This window comes from Schizosaccharomyces pombe, assembly GCF_000002945.2.
Source record: "Schizosaccharomyces pombe strain 972h- genome assembly, chromosome: I".
Classification (NCBI taxonomy): domain Eukaryota; kingdom Fungi; phylum Ascomycota; class Schizosaccharomycetes; order Schizosaccharomycetales; family Schizosaccharomycetaceae; genus Schizosaccharomyces; species Schizosaccharomyces pombe.
This window is the reverse complement of record NC_003424.3, coordinates 1,785,585-1,811,338: the sequence shown is the minus strand read 5'-3', so window position 1 is coordinate 1,811,338 and position 25,754 is coordinate 1,785,585. Positions and strand designations below refer to the sequence as shown.

The 25,754-nt window shown below is 35.4% G+C and overlaps 13 protein-coding genes and 16 long non-coding RNA genes across 29 annotated transcripts; 15 read left to right on the top strand and 14 right to left on the bottom strand.

The window, feature by feature from the left end:
- Nucleotides 1-8: 8 nt before the first annotated feature.
- Nucleotides 9-1,859, top strand: mtf1 (RNA polymerase-specificity factor Mtf1). Its single transcript, NM_001018929.3, has one exon. It carries the CDS (start codon nucleotides 216-218, stop codon nucleotides 1,314-1,316), a length of 1,101 nt encoding a protein of 366 aa, NP_593495.1. The 5' UTR covers nucleotides 9-215; the 3' UTR covers nucleotides 1,317-1,859.
- SPOM_SPNCRNA.2819 lies at nucleotides 1,415-1,713 on the bottom strand. Its single transcript, NR_192187.1, has one exon. It is a non-coding gene; the product is annotated as a non-coding RNA (long non-coding RNA).
- On the bottom strand, nucleotides 1,826-3,058 carry SPOM_SPNCRNA.2818. The gene has a single exon (NR_192186.1). It is a non-coding gene; the product is annotated as a non-coding RNA (long non-coding RNA).
- On the top strand, nucleotides 2,056-3,343 carry SPOM_SPAC1002.07C (N-acetyltransferase Ats1). Its single transcript, NM_001018928.3, has 6 exons — nucleotides 2,056-2,173; nucleotides 2,421-2,539; nucleotides 2,598-2,632; nucleotides 2,679-2,709; nucleotides 2,801-2,911; nucleotides 2,963-3,343. Exons 1-6 carry the CDS (start codon nucleotides 2,098-2,100, stop codon nucleotides 3,095-3,097), a joined length of 507 nt encoding a protein of 168 aa, NP_593494.1. The 5' UTR covers nucleotides 2,056-2,097; the 3' UTR covers nucleotides 3,098-3,343.
- Nucleotides 3,344-3,352: 9 nt separating this feature from the next.
- SPOM_SPNCRNA.2817 lies at nucleotides 3,353-4,227 on the bottom strand. The gene has a single exon (NR_192185.1). It is a non-coding gene; the product is annotated as a non-coding RNA (long non-coding RNA).
- bqt2 (bouquet formation protein Bqt2) lies at nucleotides 3,558-4,069 on the top strand (the record flags this gene model as incomplete). Its single annotated transcript, NM_001018927.1, has 3 exons — nucleotides 3,558-3,621; nucleotides 3,697-3,856; nucleotides 3,937-4,069. The coding sequence occupies 3 exons, from the start codon at nucleotides 3,558-3,560 to the stop codon at nucleotides 4,067-4,069; spliced, it is 357 nt and encodes a 118-aa protein (NP_593493.1).
- A 314-nt stretch (nucleotides 4,228-4,541) lies between the features above and the next one.
- Nucleotides 4,542-6,791, top strand: jmj2 (histone demethylase Jmj2; the record flags this gene model as incomplete). Its single annotated transcript, NM_001018926.2, has 1 exon — nucleotides 4,542-6,791. One exon carries the CDS (start codon nucleotides 4,542-4,544, stop codon nucleotides 6,687-6,689), a length of 2,148 nt encoding a protein of 715 aa, NP_593492.1. The 3' UTR covers nucleotides 6,690-6,791.
- SPOM_SPNCRNA.2816 lies at nucleotides 6,301-6,514 on the bottom strand. Its single transcript, NR_192184.1, has one exon. It is a non-coding gene; the product is annotated as a non-coding RNA (long non-coding RNA).
- A 36-nt stretch (nucleotides 6,792-6,827) lies between the features above and the next one.
- On the bottom strand, nucleotides 6,828-7,258 carry SPOM_SPNCRNA.2815. Its single transcript, NR_192183.1, has one exon. It is a non-coding gene; the product is annotated as a non-coding RNA (long non-coding RNA).
- On the top strand, nucleotides 6,881-7,715 carry taf11 (transcription factor TFIID complex subunit Taf11). The gene has a single exon (NM_001018925.3). The coding sequence runs from the start codon at nucleotides 6,967-6,969 to the stop codon at nucleotides 7,564-7,566; it is 600 nt and encodes a 199-aa protein (NP_593491.1). The 5' UTR covers nucleotides 6,881-6,966; the 3' UTR covers nucleotides 7,567-7,715.
- A 138-nt stretch (nucleotides 7,716-7,853) lies between these two features.
- On the bottom strand, nucleotides 7,854-9,930 carry SPOM_SPNCRNA.2814. The gene has a single exon (NR_192182.1). It is a non-coding gene; the product is annotated as a non-coding RNA (long non-coding RNA).
- On the top strand, nucleotides 8,269-11,424 carry gls2 (glucosidase II alpha subunit Gls2). Its single transcript, NM_001018924.3, has one exon. It carries the CDS (start codon nucleotides 8,356-8,358, stop codon nucleotides 11,125-11,127), a length of 2,772 nt encoding a protein of 923 aa, NP_593490.1. The 5' UTR covers nucleotides 8,269-8,355; the 3' UTR covers nucleotides 11,128-11,424.
- On the bottom strand, nucleotides 10,077-11,222 carry SPOM_SPNCRNA.2813. Its single transcript, NR_192181.1, has one exon. It is a non-coding gene; the product is annotated as a non-coding RNA (long non-coding RNA).
- pom34 (nucleoporin Pom34) lies at nucleotides 11,286-12,325 on the bottom strand. Its single transcript, NM_001018923.3, has one exon. The coding sequence runs from the start codon at nucleotides 12,209-12,211 to the stop codon at nucleotides 11,522-11,524; it is 690 nt and encodes a 229-aa protein (NP_593489.1). The 5' UTR covers nucleotides 12,212-12,325; the 3' UTR covers nucleotides 11,286-11,521.
- Nucleotides 11,480-12,383, top strand: SPOM_SPNCRNA.2812. The gene has a single exon (NR_192180.1). It is a non-coding gene; the product is annotated as a non-coding RNA (long non-coding RNA).
- Nucleotides 12,384-12,503: 120 nt separating this feature from the next.
- Nucleotides 12,504-12,992, bottom strand: mrx11 (uncharacterized protein; the record flags this gene model as incomplete). Its single annotated transcript, NM_001356029.2, has 1 exon — nucleotides 12,504-12,992. The coding sequence occupies one exon, from the start codon at nucleotides 12,990-12,992 to the stop codon at nucleotides 12,504-12,506; it is 489 nt and encodes a 162-aa protein (NP_001342961.2).
- On the top strand, nucleotides 12,508-13,243 carry SPOM_SPNCRNA.2811. Its single transcript, NR_192179.1, has one exon. It is a non-coding gene; the product is annotated as a non-coding RNA (long non-coding RNA).
- mmc1 lies at nucleotides 13,191-15,261 on the bottom strand. Its single transcript, NM_001018921.3, has one exon. It carries the CDS (start codon nucleotides 15,037-15,039, stop codon nucleotides 13,459-13,461), a length of 1,581 nt encoding a protein of 526 aa, NP_593487.1. The 5' UTR covers nucleotides 15,040-15,261; the 3' UTR covers nucleotides 13,191-13,458.
- On the top strand, nucleotides 13,423-15,173 carry SPOM_SPNCRNA.2810. Its single transcript, NR_192178.1, has one exon. It is a non-coding gene; the product is annotated as a non-coding RNA (long non-coding RNA).
- A 59-nt stretch (nucleotides 15,262-15,320) lies between the features above and the next one.
- Nucleotides 15,321-16,047, top strand: SPOM_SPNCRNA.2809. The gene has a single exon (NR_192177.1). It is a non-coding gene; the product is annotated as a non-coding RNA (long non-coding RNA).
- SPOM_SPNCRNA.762 lies at nucleotides 15,691-18,875 on the bottom strand. Its single transcript, NR_151136.1, has one exon. It is a non-coding gene; the product is annotated as a non-coding RNA (long non-coding RNA).
- On the top strand, nucleotides 16,367-18,906 carry crp79 (poly(A)-binding protein Crp79; the record flags this gene model as incomplete). The annotated part of the gene is made up of 4 exons (NM_001018920.3): nucleotides 16,367-16,487; nucleotides 16,573-16,750; nucleotides 16,842-17,316; nucleotides 17,388-18,906. 4 exons carry the CDS (start codon nucleotides 16,367-16,369, stop codon nucleotides 18,744-18,746), a joined length of 2,133 nt encoding a protein of 710 aa, NP_001018242.1. The 3' UTR covers nucleotides 18,747-18,906.
- mrpl1 (mitochondrial 54S ribosomal protein uL1m) lies at nucleotides 18,888-19,939 on the top strand. Its single transcript, NM_001018919.4, has one exon. It carries the CDS (start codon nucleotides 19,096-19,098, stop codon nucleotides 19,855-19,857), a length of 762 nt encoding a protein of 253 aa, NP_001018241.2. The 5' UTR covers nucleotides 18,888-19,095; the 3' UTR covers nucleotides 19,858-19,939.
- Nucleotides 18,953-19,394, bottom strand: SPOM_SPNCRNA.2808. The gene has a single exon (NR_192176.1). It is a non-coding gene; the product is annotated as a non-coding RNA (long non-coding RNA).
- saf5 lies at nucleotides 19,940-20,832 on the bottom strand. Its single transcript, NM_001018918.3, has one exon. It carries the CDS (start codon nucleotides 20,712-20,714, stop codon nucleotides 20,061-20,063), a length of 654 nt encoding a protein of 217 aa, NP_593485.1. The 5' UTR covers nucleotides 20,715-20,832; the 3' UTR covers nucleotides 19,940-20,060.
- SPOM_SPNCRNA.2807 lies at nucleotides 20,031-21,380 on the top strand. Its single transcript, NR_192175.1, has one exon. It is a non-coding gene; the product is annotated as a non-coding RNA (long non-coding RNA).
- ftp105 (Ubp5 interacting protein Ftp10) lies at nucleotides 20,984-24,969 on the bottom strand. The gene is made up of 8 exons (NM_001018917.3): nucleotides 24,882-24,969; nucleotides 24,797-24,839; nucleotides 24,702-24,734; nucleotides 23,987-24,633; nucleotides 23,681-23,888; nucleotides 23,247-23,624; nucleotides 22,893-23,147; nucleotides 20,984-22,840 (listed from the first exon to the last, which is right to left on the bottom strand). The coding sequence occupies exons 1-8, from the start codon at nucleotides 24,899-24,901 to the stop codon at nucleotides 21,647-21,649; spliced, it is 2,778 nt and encodes a 925-aa protein (NP_593484.1). The 5' UTR covers nucleotides 24,902-24,969; the 3' UTR covers nucleotides 20,984-21,646.
- On the top strand, nucleotides 22,566-22,971 carry SPOM_SPNCRNA.2806. The gene has a single exon (NR_192174.1). It is a non-coding gene; the product is annotated as a non-coding RNA (long non-coding RNA).
- On the top strand, nucleotides 24,443-25,559 carry SPOM_SPNCRNA.2805. Its single transcript, NR_192173.1, has one exon. It is a non-coding gene; the product is annotated as a non-coding RNA (long non-coding RNA).
- Nucleotides 25,560-25,754: the final 195 nt, after the last annotated feature.

Sequence of the window (25,754 nt, the reverse complement as noted above, 5' to 3'; positions counted from 1 at the left end):
TTTAGACTGAACAATGCGCATATGAATGTGTTGTTTAACCACATTTAAATGAACAGAAAAAGAAAGCAAGCGTAAAGGTGACATCTTTTTTTAAAATTAGAAAAAAAATTAATGTCTTCAATTTTTCGTTATTGAATATATCACAGGTCATTTGACCAATCTTGGACTGTTTATACGAATTATGCAGAAAGTAATCAATTGCTAAAATAATCAATATGAAGCTTCCTAAAATTTTATATGACGCAGCTGCATTTGGAGGACCAAGATCCACGGGGTTTGTTAAGATATTAAACCTAAACGGTCGTTCTTCGTATAAGTCATCGTATCTTGTGAATCAGAATTTGATGGATGAAGCGCTTGTGAAAAGCAATCTGCTTAAGGAATACAACTCGGAGAAAATGACTATTTTAGAAATGGCACCGGGACCGGGAGTGACTACCACTTCGCTGTTCAATTACTTCCAACCTAAAAGTCACGTTGTGCTAGAATCACGGGAAGTTTTTTCCAAACCTTTACAAAAATTGTGTACGCTTTCTGATGGAAGGATTAAGTGGGTGCATCAAGATGGTTATTATTGGCAAACTTACGAAGATGTGTACGTTTCGAAGGTTTTGGATCCTCGTATTCAAACAGAAGAGGAGCAGAAGTTATCACCACATCGCGAACTTTTATTTTTTGCTCATCTTCCTCATGGTTATGCCGGGTTATTATTTGTTTCTCAAATTTTAGACTTTCTCTCGGCAAGGGATTGGCTTGGCATTTTTGGAAGAGTTCGTGTATTGCTATGGTTGCCCTGTTCTCCTACTGTTACTCTTCTTGGAAGTAGGGGATTTTCAAAAAGATCCAAGACATCAGTTTTCCGAGAGGCCTTTACAGACTCTCGTGTATTAGCTGCCTCCGAGTCAACATTGCAAAAATTATGTATGGGGTATAGTAAAGAGGCCAAGGAGAATTATCAAATTTCTCCAAATCCTTTATTAGTTTCACCCACGCCAATTACTAGTGAACCGCATAAAGAGGACCTTACTTTGGTTGAAATGTGCTCCAAACCACAAGATAAACAATTGTCTATTCCAGTGTTTGAAAGCATTGTTAGGATACTGTTGACATGTAAAGCAACATCACTTTCAAAATCCATTTATTATTTAGGCCCAGGTGCGGAAACTCTATTACCCTCCTTCACCCAATGTGGGATTAACATCGATATGCCCGTTGGACTATTGAGTGCAGCCGACTTTCTTACCATTTCAAAAATTATACAAAAATATCCTTTCAAACATCATTTACATTTGGGTACAATAATTGAAGATTCATAAAATTTACAGAAAATTGGGGGAAACAAACGTATTGATTGTTTTTGTTCATACACGCATTTCTTTGCATCCAGTAATTTTGGTTTTTTAAAACCACTCTCTTTTTTATCATTTCTCCACTTCATGTTCTACTCATTGCGTTCTGAGGCCACTGTATTTCATTTATTTGCCTGTGCCATATTCGCTACATCATTAAAGGATTTGTTTGCGTTGAGACACGCGTTCATTCTAATCACCATATTTAAAATAACTTATGCTTGCTTAATCTATTACTAATTTATTCAATTTAAGTGGATAGCTTCCGTTCAGGCTTGTTTTACGTTCTTTTATGTCTCTCATAGTCTCAGGTATCATTTTTTTTTTGGAAAGTGCATAAATGCAATATGGATTTAACTGAGCTATTTTAAATGGAAGTTTACATCTTTCAACTTTTTTAGATGTTAATTAATACAAATACCATAACTTCGAAAAACTATTATAATATTCTTTATTATACCATGCTGTTTATTAAATTGTTTACTGAATTAATGTTTCATTATTATGAGTTGCTTTAGCTTTCAAGGTAGTATTTAATAATCGTTCAGTAGAAAAGCGGATTATTCATTCCCAAACATAAAAAGGTAAATGGAACATACTAGATTAGTTTCTACCCGTATTTGGCATTCCAAAAATAATATGATGAGATCTCATCAGTTTAAAGTGCGCTAGACAATAAACTACCATTAGGCCACGCATATTATTTACTGTTAGCACTGCACACCAAGTAAACCAATTAATTCAAAACATGGGTTCAGTTCGCATTCGCTCTGTCATTAAAGAAGATCTTCCGACCGTTTATCAGTTTATTAAAGAATTGGCAGGTAAGCGCCGTTATGACCAAGAGGACGAAGTCGTGTAGATTCTATTAAAAGGCTAGAGCTTTTGCCAGTATCCCAGACTCACAGGGTCTGATTCTCTTATTGAATTGGAGATTACTCTTAAGCTTTTTATATGGATTTGAGAATATATGGTTTTCGTCAGCAGGGTCGATCTCTACTTCTGTCCGCATGCTATCAGATCAGTTTGTGTTACTATTTAAAAACCGGTTTTAACATTTTGTTTATGAAGAATTTGAAAAATGTGAAGATCAAGTGGAAGCGACAATTCCGAATTTAGAAGTTGCATTTGGATTTATTGACGAGGTTACTCCTGTGGCATATGGAGTATTCATCGAAGAAAATGATCAGGTTCGTAAAAAAAAGTAAACTTGCTTGATCTTTTTTACTAATCTATAATTGCCATCAGCCCGCAGGAATGGCTATATATTTCCTAAATTTTAGGTAGTGAAAAGTTCCGTTTTGAAATATATGAGCTGACGTTGAATAGCACGTGGACTAGCAGAGTGGGGATTTATTTAGTATGTTCTTATCATATTGTCCTTCATAACCTTTTTATTGAAGGATTAACTTTTGATTTCATAGCAAGATTTTAACCATTCAATTTCTTAGGAGGACTTATATGTTCGACCCCAATTCCGTGGAAAAGGATATGGAAGCTACTTACTGTCTTATTTAGCACGAGAATCACTTAGAATTGGTGGCAGACGTCTTGACTGGGTTGTAAGTTGTTTATAACCCATTTCTTTTTTTATACCTTGACTAATACCCTAGGTCCTTGATTGGAACCAGAGAGCCATTGAAGTCTATGAAAAGGCTGGAGCACAAAAAGTTGGAGGATGGAGTATGATGAGAGTCACCGGCGAGAACCTAAAGGCTCTTGCTGATAAACTTCCCGGCAACTTTTAAACTCATACCCAATACTTAACGCTCTAAAAAATTGAAGCATGATATGTTATACCTTTGAAACCTTGAACTGGAAAGAGGAAAATTAATTTTTTATGATTGAAAGATCCTGGATCTTGTAGTTTCGTTTTAAAGCGGTCATTTCAATGTCTTTAGGTTATTTCCCGTTTACCAAAAAATACGATATCAATTTACATCTTACATTTTTTAAAATTAAAAAATAAAGAATCCTTTTTTTTGCAAAGTAAATTATTAGAACTGGTATATTGTTCTAATGTTAATTCCTATAAAACTAATTTGATCGTTTTCCTTTCAATTCATCAAATCGGCTTCTTATTGTGTATTAAAAAATAGAAAGAAAGTATTGGTTAGTATTCTTGAATATCTTTTATTGTGTTTCTTTTTCGAAACGCGTCGCGCGCAATTGTAAACAAACCAACTACCTACAACAGTTTGCCTGTCAATGTTTCAAGGAAAGTGCGCCTTTTTTGATGAAACCGTACCTTCTGCATTAATTGCTTTATGGCGTAAGTTTTAAAGGTTTGATGTGCACTTGTTTGTTGTCGAATGATTTATGGTTCAGTTGTTCTTACTAAAGATAGAATTACACAACGGAGAAGCGAAATTTTTAGCAGAAGGTTATGAAAATTTTGATTATGCATTTTCAATGCATCTAAGAAAGCACGTCCGCTTGCCAAATTACAAATCAGTTCAATGTCGTTCTCCTTGGTGGATTGCGGAGCAAGTAGCTGTTTCCAGAAGGTATTTATTAAATTTACTAAATATTGCATTGATAGTTTATCTTATCATTTACCAAGGCAAGTACTAACCACCATTATTAGCAAAAGTTACGTTTCTGAACCTGTCATTCATTTGAACGTGATGGAACCTTTATATGTTGATCACAGAATACGTTCAGTGTATCTACAGCCTCTGCCATCCACGCTTTCTTTTCTAAACGGTGAATTACCTTGAAATGCTTTGGTGCTGATATGGCGTTGTTCCGATTGTAAATTCTATGCTAATTGTGAAAAATACCTTTCCTTTTTCTATCCTTTATAATTTAATGATCGTTCCTTTAGCTCTCAAAATCGTCAACTGAAGTTGTCACAACCTTCACTTAACCATACGTTACGAATATTAATTTAATGCCTATTTATGCTATTAGCCTAAGATTATTTTCGAATTTTACCTAATTTCTTTATTTATATCCCATAAAGACACTTACGTCTTTTCAATGGACAATTGAACAAGTATACATTGCATAAACATAAAAAACTTACTTCATCTAAGTCCGAGTTTAAAAACTGTTGTTTCCATTTATTATTTCTCATTTACGTTTCGTTTCTTTTTTATTCTCTATTTTTTAATTCTTTTTATAATAACTTTTTTTTTCTGGAATCGCTCACCATTCGGACTAATTTATCTACTTATTTGCATAGGAAACATGAGCAAGTCTACTTTTCATCAAACTTCCCCATCTTTTGTACAATACACTCATGCTACAGATAAACTAAAACCTGCACCTCATGGGATGAATACGCGGGGAAATAACTTATCCTCTATGTCAAAAAATACCGGACAAAGAAAACAGCGTTCCAAATCCATTCATGGACTTCCAGTTGCTCCCGTTTTTTATCCTGATAAAGAGGAATTTCAGGACTCTATCGGTTATATTAATAAGATAGCTCCAATCGGTGAAAAATATGGTATCATAAAAATCGTTCCTCCTGCTGGTTGGAATCCACCGATGCAACTTGACATGAACAAGTTTTCCTTCCGTACTCGGCGGCAGGATTTGCATATGATGGATCTTCGATTTCGTGAAATAGTCTCTTACGATGAACGCGTTTACCGTTTTTTTTGCAATCTGGGCATGGAGCTCCCGGAATCATTTTTTATTTCCAATACGTCTATCGACTTATACAGCTTAATGCGTTGTATTGATTCTCATGCATCTCTAAGTGAGAAGGAATTAAAAGTTCATGTATGGAAAAGGATTTTACGAGAACTTTCAATTCCTTTTACTAATGCATCATTAAAGGAAGCAAGTGACTTGTATTTAAGGTATATTTTTCCATTTGAGGATTTCGTCAGAAAATATCAGACCTCTGAGGATCAATGCTTTGAAACTGATCTCTTCCCTAAATTTTTTACAAAAGACGAACATTCTAATATTAGTATTAAAGATCAGAAGACATCTAAACAATTTAACCCCGAAACTAATGAGTCCGTAGGAATTCTTCAAAACCAAGAATCCAAGAGAAATGAGCAGATTAAACAACAATATATGCCAGCCGATAATTTTGGATCAAATGATAATCACTCACATAATAAAAAGCGACGATTGAGCTCTCTGTCAACGAATAACAACCACTTATGTGACAATTGTCACAAACCTGTCAATTGTGAAGTCGAAGATACGTGTAAAGAAGCGTATTGTACTAAATGTATAATTAATCCATATGAGTTTGGGTTTGAAACAGGGAATTATTATACTTTATCGAACTTTGAAAAATACTGTGACAATTTTAAGAAAAATTATTTTTCTAAATTTAAAGACTCGGAGATAACTGAGGATATTGTTGAAAAAGAGTATTGGAAACTCGTAAAAGACAATAATACAAGCCTTGAAGTGGAATACGGTGCAGATTTATCAACCCTTGATCAGGGCAGCGCCTTCCCTAGTTTAGCCAAAAATCCAGTGAATCCTTACTCTAAGGACACATGGAATTTAAATGTTATAGCATCCACAAATGGTTCTCTATTAAGCTATATAGATAATCCTGTTTCAGGTATAACCTGTCCGTGGCTGTACGTTGGAATGTGTTTTTCAACTTTTTGTTGGCATGTCGAGGATAACTATACTTATTCCGTAAATTATCAACATTATGGAGACACAAAATTATGGTATGGAATTCCAGGTGATCAAGCCGAGAGGTTTGAACGCGCCGCTCTTGATATTGCTCCTGATTTGGTAAAAAAACAAAAAGATCTGCTTTACCAATTAGCTACAATGATCAACCCTGATGAGCTACAAAAAAGAGGTGTCGATGTTTATTTCATCGACCAGGGGCCTAATGAATTCGTGATTACCTTTCCAAAAAGCTTTCACGCAGGAATTAATCATGGGTTTAACATTAATGAGGCAGTGAATTTTGCTCCCAAAGATTGGTTACTAAACGGATTCTCTTTGAATGGCGTTTTGAAATATCAGTCACTTCTTAAACCTCCTGTACTTTCACATGATATGTTGGTTTACAATTTAGCGACAAATCCGGCGTCAGAGATAAGTGTGTCTGAGCTAAGGCCTTGGGTGCATGAGGCTGTCAAACGTGAATTAGGTATACGTATCATGATACGAGGACGCTATGATTTAAAGGAAATACTTTATCGTGAATTAATGGAGGATGCCGAAAATTGGCAATGCCAGCATTGCAAAGCATTTTCATACTTCTCTCAAGTTGCTTGTTCTTGCAAGTCGATTACTGTATGTCCATTACACATCGAATATCTTTGCAAGTGCGATTTAAGCAATAAGACCTTACGCCTAAAAGTCGACGATAATGAGTTACAGAAGTTGCTAAGTTATTAAAGTTACATTTATTCTTTTCTAAAACAATTATTTTGCAATTTATAAACCTATATTTTCAAGGTCATTTACAAACATCGTTGGATTCATGTAATGTAAACAATTTGACTATAATCATAGTATTGTACGTTTAAGGAAGCGTAGTGTACTTGCTTATGTATGAAGCAGTTTCCAACCTGTGAAATTTACTTCTTGTACATTCTCACTTTGCATAACAAAATCAAACCCAATTTTTAAACATTTAGAGCTCTTCAGTTTTTTGAAGATAGAAGGGATAAATATGAAACGAACTGGTTCTGCGAGTTCAGTACCTCGATTTCAGCGATCGATGAGCTACGATCAATCTAATTCTCCTACAGCAGGAGCTCATGCAAAGGCAAATACGGCATCGCCTGCTGCTGAGCCTGCTCCCTCATCAAAAGAAAAAGAGAATTGGAATCGGCAAGAAGAAAATGATCTGGAAGAAGACGATAGGGATGACTTTGGTACAGCTGCTATTTCAAAAGTTGCTGGAAAACCTGGTGAAACGGACGACGAAGCTAATGAAAAATTGCGCACAAAATATCTTCTAGAGAGTTTTGATGAAGAGCAAATGCAAAGATACGAAGTGTTTCGTCGTGCTAACTTAAATAAAACCAATGTTAAAAAATTGGCTAACCAAATTTTAAACCAAAGTGTAACCCCCAATGTTGCTATTGTGATCTCAGGATTTTCAAAGGTGTTTGTTGGAGAAATCGTTGAATTAGCTCGAAAGATTCAAGATCAATGGGGGGATACTGGTCCACTGAGTCCTGATCATTTACGAGAGGCGTATAGATTATCACGTCAAAATCGGAGGCTTTATCCACAGAGCCGTCATGTTAGTCATTTGTTTCGGTGAATTTAGAAAACACATACCTAGGCTCTTAGTGTATCTATCACCGGTTTTTCTTCCCTTCTAATTTTTTCATGATATGCCTTATTCTTTAAAAGCATGGGTTAGGGATTTACATTTTTCATACATTAAAATGAAGACAAATTACCCCTATCATTTGTACATTATTTTTATTTTGTCCAGCTACAACTGCCAAACAATTGCTAGTGATATGTCACAACTGTATGTTAATGAACAATATAGTTGATAAAATTACAGAATGTTAATATAAATTTAATGGATCTTTCTTTATTGAATGTTTCTAAAGGCCATTTGCTGTTGCTCTTTGTAATTAGTAATATGTTAATTGCTGTTGTCCAAGCATATTTCGTAATAAAATCTACTGCTGAAAGTACAGCAAAATAATAATAATGGTATGAACGTTATATTTTTTCGTGTTTGAAATACTTTCTTTCTCATTTATATTTATCTTTCAAGCTGTTTTATTGACAATTGTGCTTGTTTATACCTCGATAGCGATGTAATTCTCAGCAATGTTTGAACCATCCTTCACGATATTCAGTTTTATATTTTTCATTATACTCCTATACAATAAAGTAGTCTCTAATGAGTCCTTTTTTTTTCTTTAACCATACCTCTTATTTTAAGTAGCAATGTTACTTGGTATGGGAATAGCCTGGTAAAAGTTGTCATACATTGGACTTGCTCAACAACAGTCTATCTGGAGTAGATGCGAATTGTAACTTCTTCCGGAAAGATTCCATATACTTTATTGAAGGATAAAAAATTAATAATATGAGATATCATGGCATATGTTGGTTTATATTCCAAGCTGCGATAATTTTTGCAATCTTTGGCAGTTGCCAAGGTGCATTTCGACATCAATTTAAAACTGCTGAACAGGATGGGTTTGCACGGCGTAACAGAGATTTAGCGAAATTTCAGAAGGAAAATTTGAATTGGAATGGATTATTTCAACTGAATAGCATTTCGTATAACAGTGGAGTTGTTAGCGGTGTCTTTGAACAACAATCAGAAAATGGAGAGAATCAGCATCTTTTTCCATTCTCCATCAGTTTTTTAAAAAATGATGTTGTTCGATTCCAAATGGATGAAAAAAGCCGATTAGAAGGTACTGTTGAATATGAAAAGAATATTTTGACCAAGCGTCGTTTTGATGCGTCTACTGAACTTGGTTTCAATGAACGAGCTGAAGTTTATGGAAAAGATGCTCATTTACTTGAACAAACTAGTACCTCTTTAACGATTCGTTATGGATCGCACGGGAGATTCACAGTAATTGTAACATTCAGTCCATTTAAGGTAGAATTTCAACGGGACGGAGAGCCTCAAGTTGTTTTAAATGAACGACACCTTTTGAATATGGAGTACTATCGTCCTAAATCCTCTCGAACCCCTGAACAGGAAGCAAATGGCATGTGGGATGAGACTTTTGATAATTTTCATGATTCAAAGCCTAAGGGTCCGGAGAGCGTTGGTTTGGACATTAAGTTTGTTGATTATGGTAACGTATATGGCGTTCCTGAGCACACGAGTTCCCTTTCATTGAAAGAAACAAATAACTCGGACGCAGGTTATACTGAACCGTATAGACTTTACAATGTAGATCTTTTTGAGTATGAGGTTGATTCACCGATGAGCCAATATGGCGCTATTCCTTTCATGCAAGCTCATAAACCAAATTCTGACGTTGCCGTATTTTGGTCTAACGCAGCAGCTACTTGGATAGACGTTGAAAAAGAATCAGGGCCGTCTCCGCATTCACAGTCCACTTCCACCCATTGGTATTCAGAAAGCGGTACCCTTGACTTATTCATTTTCCTTGGTCCTAAAGCTAGTGATGTTTACGAATCATACTCCGCTCTTGTAGGTCGTCCGCTTCTCCCTCCTTTATTTTCGATTGGCTATCATCAATGTCGATGGAACTACGTTTCAGAGGAGGATGTTTTAAATGTTGACGCTAAGTTTGATGAAGTTGATATGCCATATGATACGATTTGGTTAGATATCGAATACGCTTCTAAGCGTAGATATTTCACTTGGGATAAGGCTACTTTCCCTAATCCTAAGGCGATGTTAGAAAAACTCGATTCTAAATCACGAAAGTTAATAGTTATTTTAGATCCCCATATAAAAAATGATCCTAATTATTTTGTTTCTAAGGAGCTTATTGATTACAATTATGCGGTGAAGGATAAATCTGGAGTTGACAACTATAATGCTGACTGCTGGCCTGGAAACTCTGTTTGGGTCGATTTCTTCAATCCGGAGGCCCAAGCTTGGTGGGGATCTTTATACGAGTTTGATCGTTTTGAATCCGATAAGAACTTGTGGATTTGGAATGACATGAACGAACCTTCTGTTTTTAGAGGCCCCGAAACTAGTATGCATCGTGATGCTATTCATTATGGGGGTTGGGAACATCGTGATATTCACAATATATATGGACATAAATGCATTAATGGCACCTACAACGGGTTAATCAAGCGCGGTGAAGGTGCTGTACGTCCTTTTATCTTAACGCGTTCATTTTTTGCTGGTACTAGTGCTTTAGCCGCTAATTGGATTGGTGACACTATGACTACTTGGGAGCATTTGCGTGGTTCAATTCCCACCGTTTTAACCAATGGTATTTCCGGCATGGCTTTCTCTGGAGCTGATGTTGCAGGGTTCTTTGGCAACCCTGACGCTGAATTGTTTGTTCGGTGGTATGAGACTGCCATTTTTTACCCTTTCTTTCGTGCTCATGCTCACATTGACACTAAGAGACGTGAACCTTGGCTGTATGGTGAACCATATACGTCTTTAGTCCGAGAGCTACTGAGAATTCGCTACCGCTTATTACCCACGTGGTATACTGCTTTTTACAACTCTCATACTCACGGTTTCCCGATTCTTTATCCTCAATTTTTGATGCATCCTGAAGATGAAGAGGGCTTTGCTATAGATGATCAATTTTACGTTGGCGATTCTGGTTTATTGGTGAAGCCGGTGACTCACCCGTCTATTGATAAGATCACAATATACCTTGCAGATGATGAAGTATATTTTGATTTGCATGATCATACAGAATATGCTGGAAAAGGACACCAAGTTGTTCCTGCTCCTCTTGGTCGAGTTCCTGTTTTACTGAGGGGTGGTAATATTTTAATCACTCGCGAACGCATTCGTAGAGCCGCTGAACTTACACGTAATGACCCATTCACTTTGACCATTGCAGTGTCAAAGATTGGCAAGAACGCTTCTGGATTCTTGTACTTAGATGATGGTGTAACTTTTAATTATAAGAAGGGAGAATATCTGATTAGGCACTTCTCATATGAAAATGGAATCTTAACGATGAAGGACAGTCATTCTAATCCTCCCGTTTCTCCTAAGTATTCTAGCTCTCAAAAGCATTTGAAGGTGGAGCGGATTAATATTTATGGAGAGCAGACGCGTAAAAGCATCAAAATACGTAAGATAATCGATTCCGAAGTTACTGAGTGGGATGTCTCAGTTGATGACAGTGGATGCATAAGAAATCCACAACTTTTTTTGGTTTAATTTATTCCAATATTTAACGTTTATGGAGAAATTGTCATTTTCAGGTGCTTTGTAACGATACTTAAATCAAATCTGAATTACAATAGTGACTATATTACAAACACTTTAAATTTCTAAACGTTCAATTGATAAAGCTTAAAAAATATAATTAAAAGTTTTCTTCGATCTTATTGCGACTAACAATACCATGAAACCCATTAAGCAATTTTCTGAAGGAGTTAACGTAATATAAATAAACGAAAGCGTCGGTGAAATGAAGCAGTTAAAAAGAAATTCATCCCTACAAAGAAATTGTCCAGAACAAATGAAAGTATGCATGTAAGACAAAACATAGCAAGGCGCAGTAAGTTAGTTTATTAAGAACTTCTTAAAACAACCCTATAAATAAAATGTTTCAGGCCCATGTAGTACTACGGACGGGGGATTTAACGTTTTCAGCTTTACGGGAAGGGCTGAAATTTGGACGATAACGAGGAGGGGTAAGATGTTTGCCGGAAGTCGAACCTCCTTCCGGAAGACCCATTAATTTTCGCTGTAAAGGGGTTAGTTGTAAATCGTCGAAAGTAGGTTGTGGACGAACAAACTGCCAAACTGATTCCAACAGGTTAAACAATAAAAGTGCCTGGAGTATCCAAGAAACAACCTTTACGGCAGTGGTATTCGGTAAGTACCTATTCAAGAATTGAATACTAATAAAAGCAAATAAATTGGATACCATTCTGCTCCACGTCCGGTCTGAAGGTGCTTGATCATGAAGTCTCTTAGCTATTTTGTCTACAGCGGGGTGCTTCCAGTATCCACGTGGGATATGAGATTCATTTATGTTGTCTGTCCCAGGAGCAGGAATCGATGGCAGCTTCATTGAATTAATTACGGGTTTTTTATCTTCTTCTTTACTAGGGATGATATTTGGTTGCTGTTCTTGAGGTTTATGAAGGGAAGAAGCTTTCGGGTCTGTAGGTAAAACTTTAGGAAGTGTAATAGGAAAATTGGCTTCAGTATTCTTTGATGAATCGACCTTGTTCTCAGCGGAATCTTCATATAGAGAACGCGCAAAAACCGATTGTGAAAATGTACTCGCCATTATATTCTTTTTTTGAACAATTTAAAAGATAGGTTAGAAATTATTTTAGCAAATGTAGGTGTAAACGCGAGACTTAAGAAAATTCGAAGTGGAAGAAGTAACTGGTAAAATGTTAGTTGGAAACAAACGGACGCGTAGAAGACACCATATTATTTTCGACAAAATAAGCTTATTTATTAGCGAAAATTTGGCCAATCAAATTTGTACCTGAAGATACGCTAAATATGGGCTTCTAAATCATTTTGGCGAAAATTCTTATGTACATGTATATATGCCATTGAGGCGATTTATACTAACATACCTTGACTACAGCATAAGCAGCAGCACCATCAAGGAGAGTTTTGCTAACTTTTTCGAGAGGCAAGTTATATCCTAATTTGGCAAAGATGGAAGCTGCGACGTGAGAACCTTTTTGAAGATATTCGCCTGGTAGCCCAGTGGGCGTCCAATCGAGTGAATGAAATATAAAAAAGAAAATTGGTAAAGGTAGTATAGCACTTAGCTCATGTAAAAAAAGAAATGCAAATATATGAGAAAAAGGCTTATCCTTAAATTGATGTGCTTGCTTGCCAGTAATTTTTAGGAGGCGTTTCCATAGTTTGGTGTCAGACCGAATGGTATGATTCGAGGATTGTACCTTTTCCTGTAAGATAAACGGCGAATAATGAAATTTACGCTTATTCAATAAGATAAATGAGCCTTTTAGAGCTTGCAAGGGACTTCTAGATGGTATATGTAAGGTTTTAGCCAGACCTGAAATTCTAATAGTTGGTGGTAACATATTGGAGCTAATGAAGAATACTACAGTGCTTACAGTGTATAAATGTTAAGCTGGTACCTTGCGATTTTTTTTGAAATCTTGATTAAATAAAACTGAATGGATGCTGCTTAATTTATGCTAGCTAGTTTTACTACTACTGTACATGAAAACAATTAGAATCTTCCAAAAACCTCGACTTAAAATCACGAATATTTTTTACTGAAATCGCTAACTCTGCTGTAATTTGATTACTACATTATAAAAAAGGGATTCTTTCTCCAATATGTATTAAGGGGCGAGCAGTTATCATTGTTACACAGTTTTCCTTAAACAATAGGTTCGTATACTATTATTTTTAACAAGTGAAATTAGATAAGGTAATTAATTATTTTACTCCTAAAAAATGTTAAATCTAACTCAGAAGAAATAAAACTTCGATACCTTGTTACTAAATCAAGAGAGGGGTGATAGGTTAAGTCATAAAAGTTCATAGAAGTTGCTTTTTCGAGGCTGTAGGGCTATCCGAAAAGCTTGACTGTAGTTGAAATTCTTTCATAAGGTCCAATGTTTTCGTCAACTTTTTCATAATTAAAGAAATATGCTCTTTCTTTTCAGCTGCAGTTTTCTGCTGTACATAAAAACTAGAGCGCCCAAAAACGTTACGACAAAGCTGTCTTTCAAATTTCCGACCTTCTTCCAACAATTCCTTCCAATACTCTTTCTTCCAAGATCTATAGCTGGACTGTAAATAGTAGAGGCCGAAAACGCCACAAACAGAAAATACGCTAAAGGCGTTGTACAAAGAAAAATGAGAGACAAAATATAAATAAAGAGATCCAAGAGCCCCCAGTCCCTGAAAAGCAGTTGTGTATAGTGTCTTTCGACGTAAAGGTTGTAAGGCTTGATCTACAGCACTCATACGGGAGTTTTGAAATGTCCCAAAATCTTTCATGGCGAGTTCAAAATTATTTTTATCGTCACCGTTTTTCGACAACTCACCTAAAATAAATGACAATTCGAGCTTTGATTTTTGTAAGTACTCATCCTTTATTAATTGTTTTAGACTTGCAGGTAACGACTCAATGTTGGAATATAATTTCAATGTACCAAAATTTTTCCAAAACTTTTGAAGTTTCTTTTCAAACTCTTGAAGATCGACATCACAGTACTTGGCCCATTTTTCTATCGATATCAGCATAGAATTGCTAAATTCGGTTGCGCGAACGAGATCTTTCTCGGCTTTTGTTAGAGAAAAGGAGCAGCAAAGATAATTTAGAAAACGTTTGCATATTTCTAAATCACTTGTTGGCGTCATGTTGGTGCGTAGTTGTTGAAATCCACTTTGCTCCCATTGATTTTGGTAATTTTGAAAGTTGTGGGGATCATCCTGCAGAGCTTTGGTGGCTTTTAATGCAGCCGATGATGAGACGGGTATTATAGATTTTTCATTTTTTAAAAGAGAATGCAACTTTGGGTCAATATCGAGCACCAACGTGTCTGCAGTAGTAAAGTCACTGGAGGTCATTCTTAAATAAGAAGTAGAACATATATATCGAGCATGGCAACTAGCCAAAATATCAGAGTCCACTGTTCCCGGAGGAAGGTGAATAATTTCAAGATTATTGACTTGTAGGAAGTCGCTTGGAAGAAATAAATGTGACGTACTATACCTAGCATTTCGCTCAAACAAAGCATTTGTGCCAAACGAGATATAAAGTGGGTTTAGTCCATTGTGATCCATGGCATATTTCAATTCTTTTGACTCAGGCATAAAGGGAGCAGCGAGAAGAGCATGTGTGATTTGTTTGACACACGCGACATCTTCGGCAGAAGAGCTTAACGCCTGTAGCGCAATCCTCCTCCTAATATTCGATTTGGAAAGCAAAAGGGAGACATTTCCTACACGAATTGTTGCAGGAGAATTGTCATCGACTAATCTTCTCAAAGAATAAAGCTCATTGAGCAGCTTTTTTTGCAAATTGGAGATGATCTGCACATGTGGAGCGGTCGACGACCTGCGTATCGCCAACACAGAGCGCTTCCATGTTTTTATTCCAAATCTTAGCATAATTTCTCTGAGCCTATGAAAAACTAATCACAACAAAGGATCGCATATGAACCACACTAGATTCGAAAGCCAAAAAGGAACGAGATTACCGGATTTTAGATAGTATTAGTTAAAGTTCCAAATACACAATAAAACATTTACTAATAAGTTAATAATTCTTAAAACAAATACTATAGTGAATAATTGTTGTCTGATGGCACCCGAAGGTTGTATAGTAGTTGTGTCTATTGAGTAGTGTCGTAGATGTTATATCAAAATACCTTAACCCAGCAGTATAATATTCTTGGAAAATCATTGGATATTGTTAACCCTTAAATCTGTATATGTTTATTTATTTGTTCAGTCAAACAATCATAAAAACAAAAAAACAAAGAATTTTGCATTTTGTTAATTTAGACGAATTCATTGTTCATAAACAGTGACAAAATCCGAGGTTTATACAAGTATTTGAAGAAAACGGTATTCGACAGAATGAAGCTTTAAGTCTAAAATGGATTAGAAGGAACTGAAATGAGCTACATAAATTGCTCTTAATATTGGAGAACTGCTAACATTTATAACCTTTTTAATGATTACACTAAATCTTCACCTATTGCTTTTCACTTACTTTAATGGTCATTCGATTCAAACTTATTTTATCTAAATCTATTACCTTTTGCCAGTAAAATACTGTATAGTTAGTTAGCAAAGAATATAGGCGAGTAAAGCTCTAAACTATCATACTTCTAAAATCAAAGAAAACCAAAGAAAAAAGCAGATGAAAGAATTTAGTAACATCTGGATTTTGAGTAATAAACTGATTGACCTAACTTATTGACAGGTTGTGCGATATCAGTTGGTTTGCCAAAAACAACAATAATTGAAAATTTATGAATGGATTCACCAGAATATTAGCCTAATTGCTTTTTGATTCATTTAAGGAAATTCAACTTTTAATTTGAAATCAGCGAAAGCCGAAAAAAGGATGGTATGAATTTGAAATATTTTTTAATGCGAGCAGGTAATATTGACTTTAATAATAAAATAAAATAAAATGTCATTATAAATGCGATTTGAGGATTTAGTAGAGATATGGATAAAACAGATATGAACCAAACTGCATGAATATTAGGAAATCAAGTTGTAAATATAAAACAAGCATTTTTAAAAAAAAACAAAAAATATTACTCTAAAAATGTTAAGAGGTCAATTTAAGGTTTGTTTACTCTCATTTGTTATGGTGGTAATAGTTTCAGTCATGCATCATCGAAATGTAAACAAACAGCGATCCTATATATACCAAAAACAACAACCATTCCTTTCCATCACACATCTTTTTTGAGATAAAATGAACAATTCAAAACTCTCTGTCCCCGGACAGTATGAAGATGAAAGCAGTACTATATATGTAGGAAATATAGATTCCCGACTTTCTGATGAAGAAATCATCAAACACTTTTCAAAATATGGTATGAACACACAAGTCAAGGATAAAAACACGAGGAAAAACATTAGAAAACATAAATAAAAGCGATATATTAATCAATTCTTTAGGACAAGTAGAATCCATCTTTCGTCGATTACTTGATAGTTTTTATCCTAAGGAAAAAGCGAAACCTTTTAAACCTCCTAAAAATGGAGTGCAATATGGGTTCGTCAAATTCGTTAATGCTGAAAGCATTGAAGAAGTTCTAAAGGACGCTAAAGGAATGACTCTGGGCCAAAGAAAATTGTAAGTGACTGAAGGGAAAAATTAGAGACAAGCATTACAGAAAAAAAAATCGAAAAATCATTCTCCAAAAAATTACTAACCTAAAAAAAAGGACCATTAAAGCAAGAGTCGTAAATCCTGCGAAACTGACAGACAAAAAATTCAAACCTAACGATACGTCAATCACTGCGAACGTGTTCAATCCTAGCATCCAAAACAATACAGATGAGGAAAACGTTAAGCCAGGACTCAAACAGTCTCAGATTAAGGAATTTATTCCAAATGTCGAAGAAAGAAATTGGGAAACTGTGAGAGGCATAAATTCGCGTAACCCGAAGCCAGAAACAACGCTTACCATACCGTCTCTTGGTTTGGAAGATATTAGCATGCAAGTTGTACCAAATGCCTTCGCTTCTACGTTACCCCTTAGTATCTTGAACCTACCTGCCGAAGTCACACCGATTGACTTATATAACCACTTTAAACAGGCTGGTGTAGTAAAAGGGACGGCGGTCAGCCAGTTTCTTGACCAAAGAGGGTTCCGGTATGGCGAAGTGATTATGGATTCAGTTGAATCATGTCAAAATGTAAGCTCAATATGAAGAGAAAACCCCAATATTTGCATAATCTATTTCATGATACTAACCTCATTATTAAGGCAATAGAAAAATTAAATAACGTTCCATACAAAGGAAGCATTTTAGAGGTCAGTATAAAAAATAAAGCCTCTTCTTCAGTGAAGTCAATTCCCACAACGCCGACTGGTGAAAGCTTATGGCCTTTCCCATCGGAAAACGCTAACAAAACTCAAATAAATATCGAAAATGCTACATGTTCGAAGATGACATGGATTATGGGCTCACCAACTAAGGAGAAAAGCCAATGGGGTAGCGTTTCAACTACCGGTGTTTCAAATCAGCAAAATCATCCAGCCGCTTGGAACCCAGATAATAAACCTCAGTCAATCGTGCATTGGGACTCTTTACGTGAAAGCTCTCCAAGTATCCCTAATTCTCCTATTGACCCTTCAAATCTATACGTTAAAAATTTAGATGATACCGTCATCACATGCAAGAGTCAGCTGGAAGATTTATTCTCACCCTTCGGGTCGATTTTGTCTTCCATGTTAGCATGCTATCCAAATTCAGGAATCTCCAAAGGTTATGGTTTCGTAGCGTTTCGTCAAATAGAGGCTGCCGTTAGAGCCAAAGACACATTGAATGGAATGATGGTTGGGAAAAAAAGGATTTTCGTTTGCTTCGCGGAGCGAAAGTCTGACAGAATTCGTAGATTGCAAGCATTTTTTGCAAACAAACCTACTTCAGAACAAACAGCGCAGCAAGACAACAAAGCTTTGTTCGTCAAACCAGAAAGAAGCTCTACTGTTACCATCCGAAAGCCAATAGAGTCTTCTACAAACAAAATCTCTGAGAATCCCACGACCCTTTCAAGTAAGGTTGAAAATAAGAATGAGCCTAAGACTGGTGAAAACAAAGAACCCAGTCAGACAAATGAATATGTTAACTGTAAGCAAGAAAATAAGGAACTTAGTGGACAGTTATCAGGCAACTTGGATATAAAGAAAGAAGCAGGAAAATTGAGCCATGACGGAGAACAAGGAAACTTGTTAAAACCATTGGTATTCCATGCTAACACAAAACTAAATAACCGAGGGTCTGCTAAGATGGGTTCAACAGCCACCAACTTGAAGAAGATACAAGACATGCTTCACAACAAAAAGCTGAGTAATGCATACTTTGTGCCAAGAGCAAGAGCAACAACCTGTACAACTCTTACGTACGTAACAGTTGAGCCCTCACATTTCCAAGATGAGGACTGTAATGAGTCAACGAACATGCTTTCACTTGTCGGGTACATGGACAGCTATCCAGAAGCTACATCCAATATCCAAAAAATGAATTCCTATCATATTAAAGATTCAAATAAGGAAAATTTTTTATCAACAACAAAGGTTAACAACAATTCACCAACAACTATTCAGTTGACGCAGATTTAACAAGATGCGGTGAAGATATAACTATGAAACAAAATTCATAATGCTATATCCCTCAAAACTCCGATGAACAAACTTTTAACTCCTTAAAATATATACATCGTGAACGGATGGATTTGCTAGTATAACCCTACAGTATCTTACAACTACCACAACGTGGAATTTAAACGAAACCGTTTATTTTTAGTCTTTAATCAAAAACATTATAAGGAAATTTGATTTGAAAGATAATTCTTTATTAATTCGAAAGTTGACAGCTGGATCAGATTTGTTTAGAGATTTATGATTTTAGCAGGTTCATTGACTGACATCCAGTAGCTTGGTGACAGTTTGACGAACCAGATTAAAAACCATGAGTTCATTAATAGCGTTAGGTAAACGGCAAACATTATTGTCACATAATGAATTTTTAAATTTTAAAAATCAAAAGGGTTTCTGCAAAAGGTTTATTTCTCAACTAAACAAGAAATCCAATTTTCCCGCTCTTGCGATGACAGTTCCTGAAGCCACAAAATATCTCAAATCTGTGAGCATTTCTGTTCCATATGTTGGGTCTTATATGCTTTCAATTGCTTTAAAAAGTAATCGACGCGCTCCGTCAGCTCGTGGTCAAATTGCCTTTCCTCATCCATTTCAAGAGCCTCCTAAAATTTGTGTGTTTGCTAAAGGTGCAGCTGCAGATGAAGCTTTAAAATTGGGTGCAACCTATGTTGGTGCAGAAGACTTAGTAAAAAAAATTCAAACAGAGCCCCTTGAATTTTCAAAGTGCTTTGCTCATCCCAACTCGGCAGAATTACTACCACAAGTTGCTAAATTATTAGGATCAAAACGTCTTATGCCTTCAATAAAACGAGGTACTATATCAGATGAATTGAAGCCACTCATTGAATCTGCCCTCACAGCTGTTGACTATCGGCAAAATGATGCAGGCTCGATAAATTTGCCGGTTGGAAAACTAGGGTTCAGCGACAAGGAGCTACAAGAAAACATCGAAGCACTTGTATCAAATGTTCGGTTTACTTTGGCCAAACTGCCTGGAAAAGTTAAAGTTACCGTAAAGCATGTTCATCTTTCCGCCTCACATGCTATTGCAATTCCTCTCCAGTATAAATAATGATTAAAATGTTATTGCATGGGAAATTTAGTCTACAGTCTTGTCATTTGTAATATGTATTACATGATTAATTTTGTACAAATTAGTGAAATGTGTAATGATATTTTATCTAGTAAATTTAGAAGCCTGTTTATATTTATTTATTATCATAAACTACTTTTTAAAAAGTATGAATGAAACGTTAGAATACAACATTATGAAAGTTACTCTGTGCGATGCCATTTCAGAACAGGCGATTCCGGAGAATCAAATCTGTTATCACAAGCTGAGGTATCTACGTTTTCAGCCGTAACCCACTGGTGATTTGGATCAAAAAATAAGGACATAGGGTTTCCCATACTCGCGTTTTCAACATCATTATCTGAGGAAAAAGTGTCCGGATGTAGAGATTGGCAAGTACAAAGAGCCTGGTAACATGAATCAACATCAGTAACATATAATGTTAGTTCTAAAAAATCATCTGTGAATTCATTTTCATCTTCGGTAGAAGGAGCTTCATGCAATGTTCCTGACGACCGTTCAAATTTAAGAATGTGATCTAGCAAGGGTCGAATGGCTTCACCCTCTAATTGAACATATACATATGGCTTATCCTTGCTTTGTTTCGCATGAAGAGTAATGGTTTCATATGGAATTTTCCAGCCAGAATTCTGTTCTTCATCAAAAAGGATAAAGCTCTGTGAAGTTACTAATAAAGTTATCAATTTGCCCAAAGGAAAACTTTCCTCATCACTTCTAATTTTATAGGGGACTGTTTTTTCTTCAAAATAAACGATTTCTTGATTTGGCAACAACTTTTCACCATTTTCAACTTTGCGAATTAGGTCCTTTGGAAGTGAGTCAATTTTGGTAATCATAATTACTTCTTGCTTCCAATAGGTATTTAAGCATAAAAATTATTAAAAAACAGTAATAAGGCCACCTCTACCTGATAATTTATTGAAAGAAAAGGTTTACTGTGCGTTGTATTCTTTTGAAGTACTCAAATACAATATCTTCGCATATTAAGCATTTCGCAAAATCGAAAATATATTTCTACTCTTAACCACACGAATTTTTTATAAATTGAACCATTATGCCAAACAGGATATCGATTTTACTCAAATACTTTTGATATGCAATTTTCGTAAATGACAAGCTAGTTATTCATTGCAATTACAAAACAAACTCATGAATATAAATAGTTTTGTGGAAAAAATAAAGGAAAGGTCTAAGGTCTTTATGAAGTAATCCTCGTTACCCAAAAAATTGGGACTCAAAACTTTTGAAATTGGATTTTTTATTTTATATAGTAAACAGATTTATAAGTGTAGCGAAATAAAGCTAAGAATTTTTTAGCAACCAATTCATTGCTATATAAGGTTATACATTGATTTGGATACATGTAATGAATTAGCATCAGTGGATCGTTTCTCTCATAAAGGTGGGTCTTTCTAAAGTATACGAGATTGACTTTCAAACACCAACTTTCCAAATCAAACTTCGAAAGACTTTTTTAAAGCTAGTGACAAGGTTGGAGCAGAAGATTCTCCAAGCCAGTTTTTAGTTAATTAATAGAATGAAAACAAATCGAAAAGTTCAAAAATCAAAATTAGCAAGGCAAGATTCTGGTCATCAGTATATAATTAAATGATGGCAGTATGTGGATGCAAATCCTCCAAGATAATTTTTTAGTGAACAATTTAATCAATAAATTTTCAAAGTAAGATACCATAACATGCATGCAGGGTTTTCTTCAAATATTTTTTAGGACAAAAGTATACTTTAATTTACGCATTGAATTTAAGAATCACTTGTTGCGTAAACTGGAATCGTGGTTGACACTACTTGGCAGCTGTAAATACAGCAAATCGAGTTTGTCAAGTATAGATTTTGTGGCATTCTCCATTGAGTTAGAACTGTTTTCAGGAGATGCAACTTTCATGATATTTCCATGTTGTTTGTACACTTTAGAGGTTGTAAATAAAGAGGGAGTAGCCATTAAACCTTTTTCATCAAATGACAAAGTATAAAGCCAAACAAGACTTTGAAACCAATTATTCATAGGGACACTCCAAATAAAGTAGCGAAAATTGGGAACTCGAGGATGTACATCATTTAGCACAGAGTTAGCTAATAGTTTAACAGCTTCGTCAGTAGTTGATAATTCTTCATTCATTTTCTTGTATACAGGTAGAGAAAACTGAGATATAATGGCTAGAATAGAATCCAATTCAAGTCTTGAATGCCAAGAATTAAACCACGAGTTGGAAGGTGCAAACAAATTTGAGTCAATTTCTAAATCTTTTCCAAACGGATTGGATGCACATTTTTTAATAAGTTCTGAACTAGAAACATTTTCCGGTATTTTCCCACGCAACTTTCTAGACAGAACCAATGGAGAATCTGAGAATACATCTTGAAGGACTGTCGGGACAGAAATCGAAACATTTCTACTCGAAATATGTGATAAGCCACCGCGTGAACTACTGCTACTAAAAGGGGAGGAAAATTTATCTAATTCATCGAAAGGTGAATCATCTTCAACGGTAGCAACTTTTTTAAAGTCAGTATTTTGGAGTGGTGTTCCATCTAAGGAGGTGTTATCGGATGATTTAGATTCAAAATCACTACTTCCTTCCGAATTGAGGGCCACTAAAGGCTGTGATTTAGTCTGAGCAACGGCAGGAAGTTTCATAGAATTAAGATTCAAAAAAACTTGCTGGAGGCGAATAATAGAATAACTGAGATTAGGGTTTTGAGAAAACTTGTTTTCAACTATACTAGAAATAGCCTGTAACAGGTATTCAAGAAGCAGATGATTGCGCGGATTACGAAAAAGAAACCGAGGAGATGAAAGAGATGAACAGAGTTGCATTAATTTGGCACACGTAACGAAACTTAGGTTTTCAACAAATGGTGCAATATTGCATATGGTCAACAATATAACAGGAGATAAACTGCTAAACGGAGATCTCTTCACTGCTGAAATATGAAAGCTAGACTGGAAGGCGTAAGTAATAAAATTAAAATAAACAATTAATCGTGAATCTTACGATAATCAAAAACTCTGCATAAGACATTGGTGGGACTGAGAACCCAAGGGAAGACATCAATGATTGTGCATTCATACAGTTTCTATTTAGTTTTTCACAAAGAACCTTCTCGCATGATAAATAATGAACGATAAAAAGGCAAATGCGAACAAGGCCGGAATGTTCATTGTCTTCACGATATCTAAGTGCATAAAACTGAATAGAAGTTAAAAACTCCGTAGCATAAGGAGAAGTGATCAAAAATGCTCGGAAACGCTGTTTTAAATTAGTTAGCAAATATAATGAACGCGTAACAACATAAATTAAACAACTGTACAAATAATGTAATATATATAAAAGGACCGTTGAACATACTTTATTATATAAAATTGCTTGCCAAAGAAACAAAATAATTTCCGGAAACGCGATATTAGGCTTTTGTACAATTGAAATATAGGCAGAGATAGCGGAAACTGGTGCATTCAATAGCCGATATAGTTCGTTAACTAAAAATTCATAATCAGCTTGTAATTGAAGTCGAGAAAAATATAATCTATACTGATTTTCGATAGCAGCGCCAGGAGAAAGATTGAGTCTCTGTCTGAAGTATTCGACTGTTGTTTCATGAGGGGTGTGATCTAAAAAAAGCAAAAGGATTTGAGAAGTAAGTTTTGAGAGTGCAATGCTAGAATCATTATAAGGTACTAGAGTTGAATACGAAGCCTTCCAGCTATCAGGTCTAAGTCGCAAAGTCTAAAAACTAAGTTAGTTGTACAACAAAAAAAGGTAAATTTTAAGCCAAAACTTACAGTATTTATAAGGGAATAAAGAAAAACTAGTATAAGCTGCTTATTTGCTACACAGGTCAAATAAGTAAGGGTGTGAGAAGCTACTTCAGAAGATCGATACAGCCTTTTAGAAATCAATACTAACAGCAAACGAAGAACCTCAATGCGATTAAACGCAAGTTCCTTTGTGGTTTTCTCTTGGGTTTCTGTTGTACCAATTCCATTTTCCCTGCAAAAGTGATTAGTTAACACATTGCATTTAACCAAATATAAAAAAGCAAACGAAAAACAAAAAAAAAATATATATATATATACATATATACTTACCATATAATGTATGCATATTGCTCAGGACTTGAAAGAGGAAGCGTAAAGCCTCTGCAAAAAAGCAAACGAAAGACGGTGTCCAGCAATTCCTCCATTAAAGTTTTTTCATGAGTAAAAGTTTCTTCAATAGAGCCAATTTCTTTGATTGTGCTAGAACCACCTACTGATACGTCAGCGGCAGAGACGTCTGAAGAAGCATCAAGGGAGATGGAAGAAGCAGGAAAGGTGCTCACAGGAGATAATGGGACTGAAGGAGACTTCTGCGAGAATTCGTTCTTTTGGGAGATGGAATTTTCAAAATCTAGATCGTCTTGAAAATTACTAAGGTCTAATTCGGAATTTTCCTTTGGTAAATTTCTCTTCTTTCTAAGGCTCCACCAAAACTTTTGATGCCATTCTTCTAAATCGAGTTTCTCATTCAAAAAAGGAATGATTCTAGTAAGTAGGCGAATGCAGTTTAACGCTTCACTCGCTGGTGCCGTTTCAGGATTTGGAAACTTTTTGTCATTTTTCAACGCAAACAAACGAGATGTCAATACAAGCAGCAATTTTTCAAGGTTTACAAAGGCATGATCCCTCATCTCACGAATGAGACCTGGGGGAAAAAAATCGTAAACTTCTGGACAACTTTCAGGTACACTCCAAAGCTAATAAACATAAAAACGAATACATTAGTAAAAGCGTCTTACACAAGTTAATAAAAAAAATTTCATACAGAAACCCAAACTTCATCATCCAACGGTATATCCTACTAGAATTAGCTTGCAATGTTCTCTTAGCGTATCATCCACCCATAAACACAAACCGTACCGGTTGAGAAGCTAATCTTGCAATTCCTCGCTGAAATGCCAATCTAAACAGTTAGCTCATACGAAAATTTCGCAATGTTACTTACTTTGACTCTTGGCCTCCCATATTCTCTAATTAGATGCGAAAACCGTAAAGTGCTCTTGACAAACGCTGCAGCTTCATCGATAATCGTTAGGTACTAGTAGACCCGTCCATGTGTATACTTTATTCGCGCGCTAAGTTTCCAAAAGATGCATTATTTCATATTGCGAAATTTTATTATTGCTCGAGTTAATTTGTTAGCTCTACCGTACATTTAATGATCGTTAGCATTACGACGAATTTTCACATTTACAGTCAATGCACTATGACTCACTATTTGGTAAACACTTTTTAGCAAACTGCAATTTGTTAGGAGGCAGGGTAAGGAAAACAATTGATTACCATCACGAAATGAGAATTAAGGAAGAAATACAGCTTGTCAAAGAGACTTCAGCTACCTGCTGAACTGCATTTAAATGTTTGTGAGTTTTTGGTTTCTACTCGTTATCTCATAATTACCGTGCCATCAGATAAACCTCAAAGGTTTCTCAGTTATAAAAAAAACAAGGAAACTGTATAGCTGTAAACAATTCATCTACTGTATAACTCACGCGGCAAAACCACATGAGACATCTGTCGAAGCAAACAATGATATATTTACATGTTCAGTAGATGAATCGCTAGACTATGCCGTGATATGTTAGAGTTCCTTATATTATATACAATGAAGTACATTATAAATGGCTGTATTCAAATTTTAGCTATTTCTGTAAAATAAACAAAGCAGCTATCTATTTTGAAGTGAGATTTTTTTCCAATTTATAATAATTTCAATTATAAAAGGTGCTCTTTTTCTACTCTCAATGTACTTGAAATGTCATATATGTATTTGATATCGTCAAAATTGTCAATAGCAAGATAACTAAATAAATGAGAT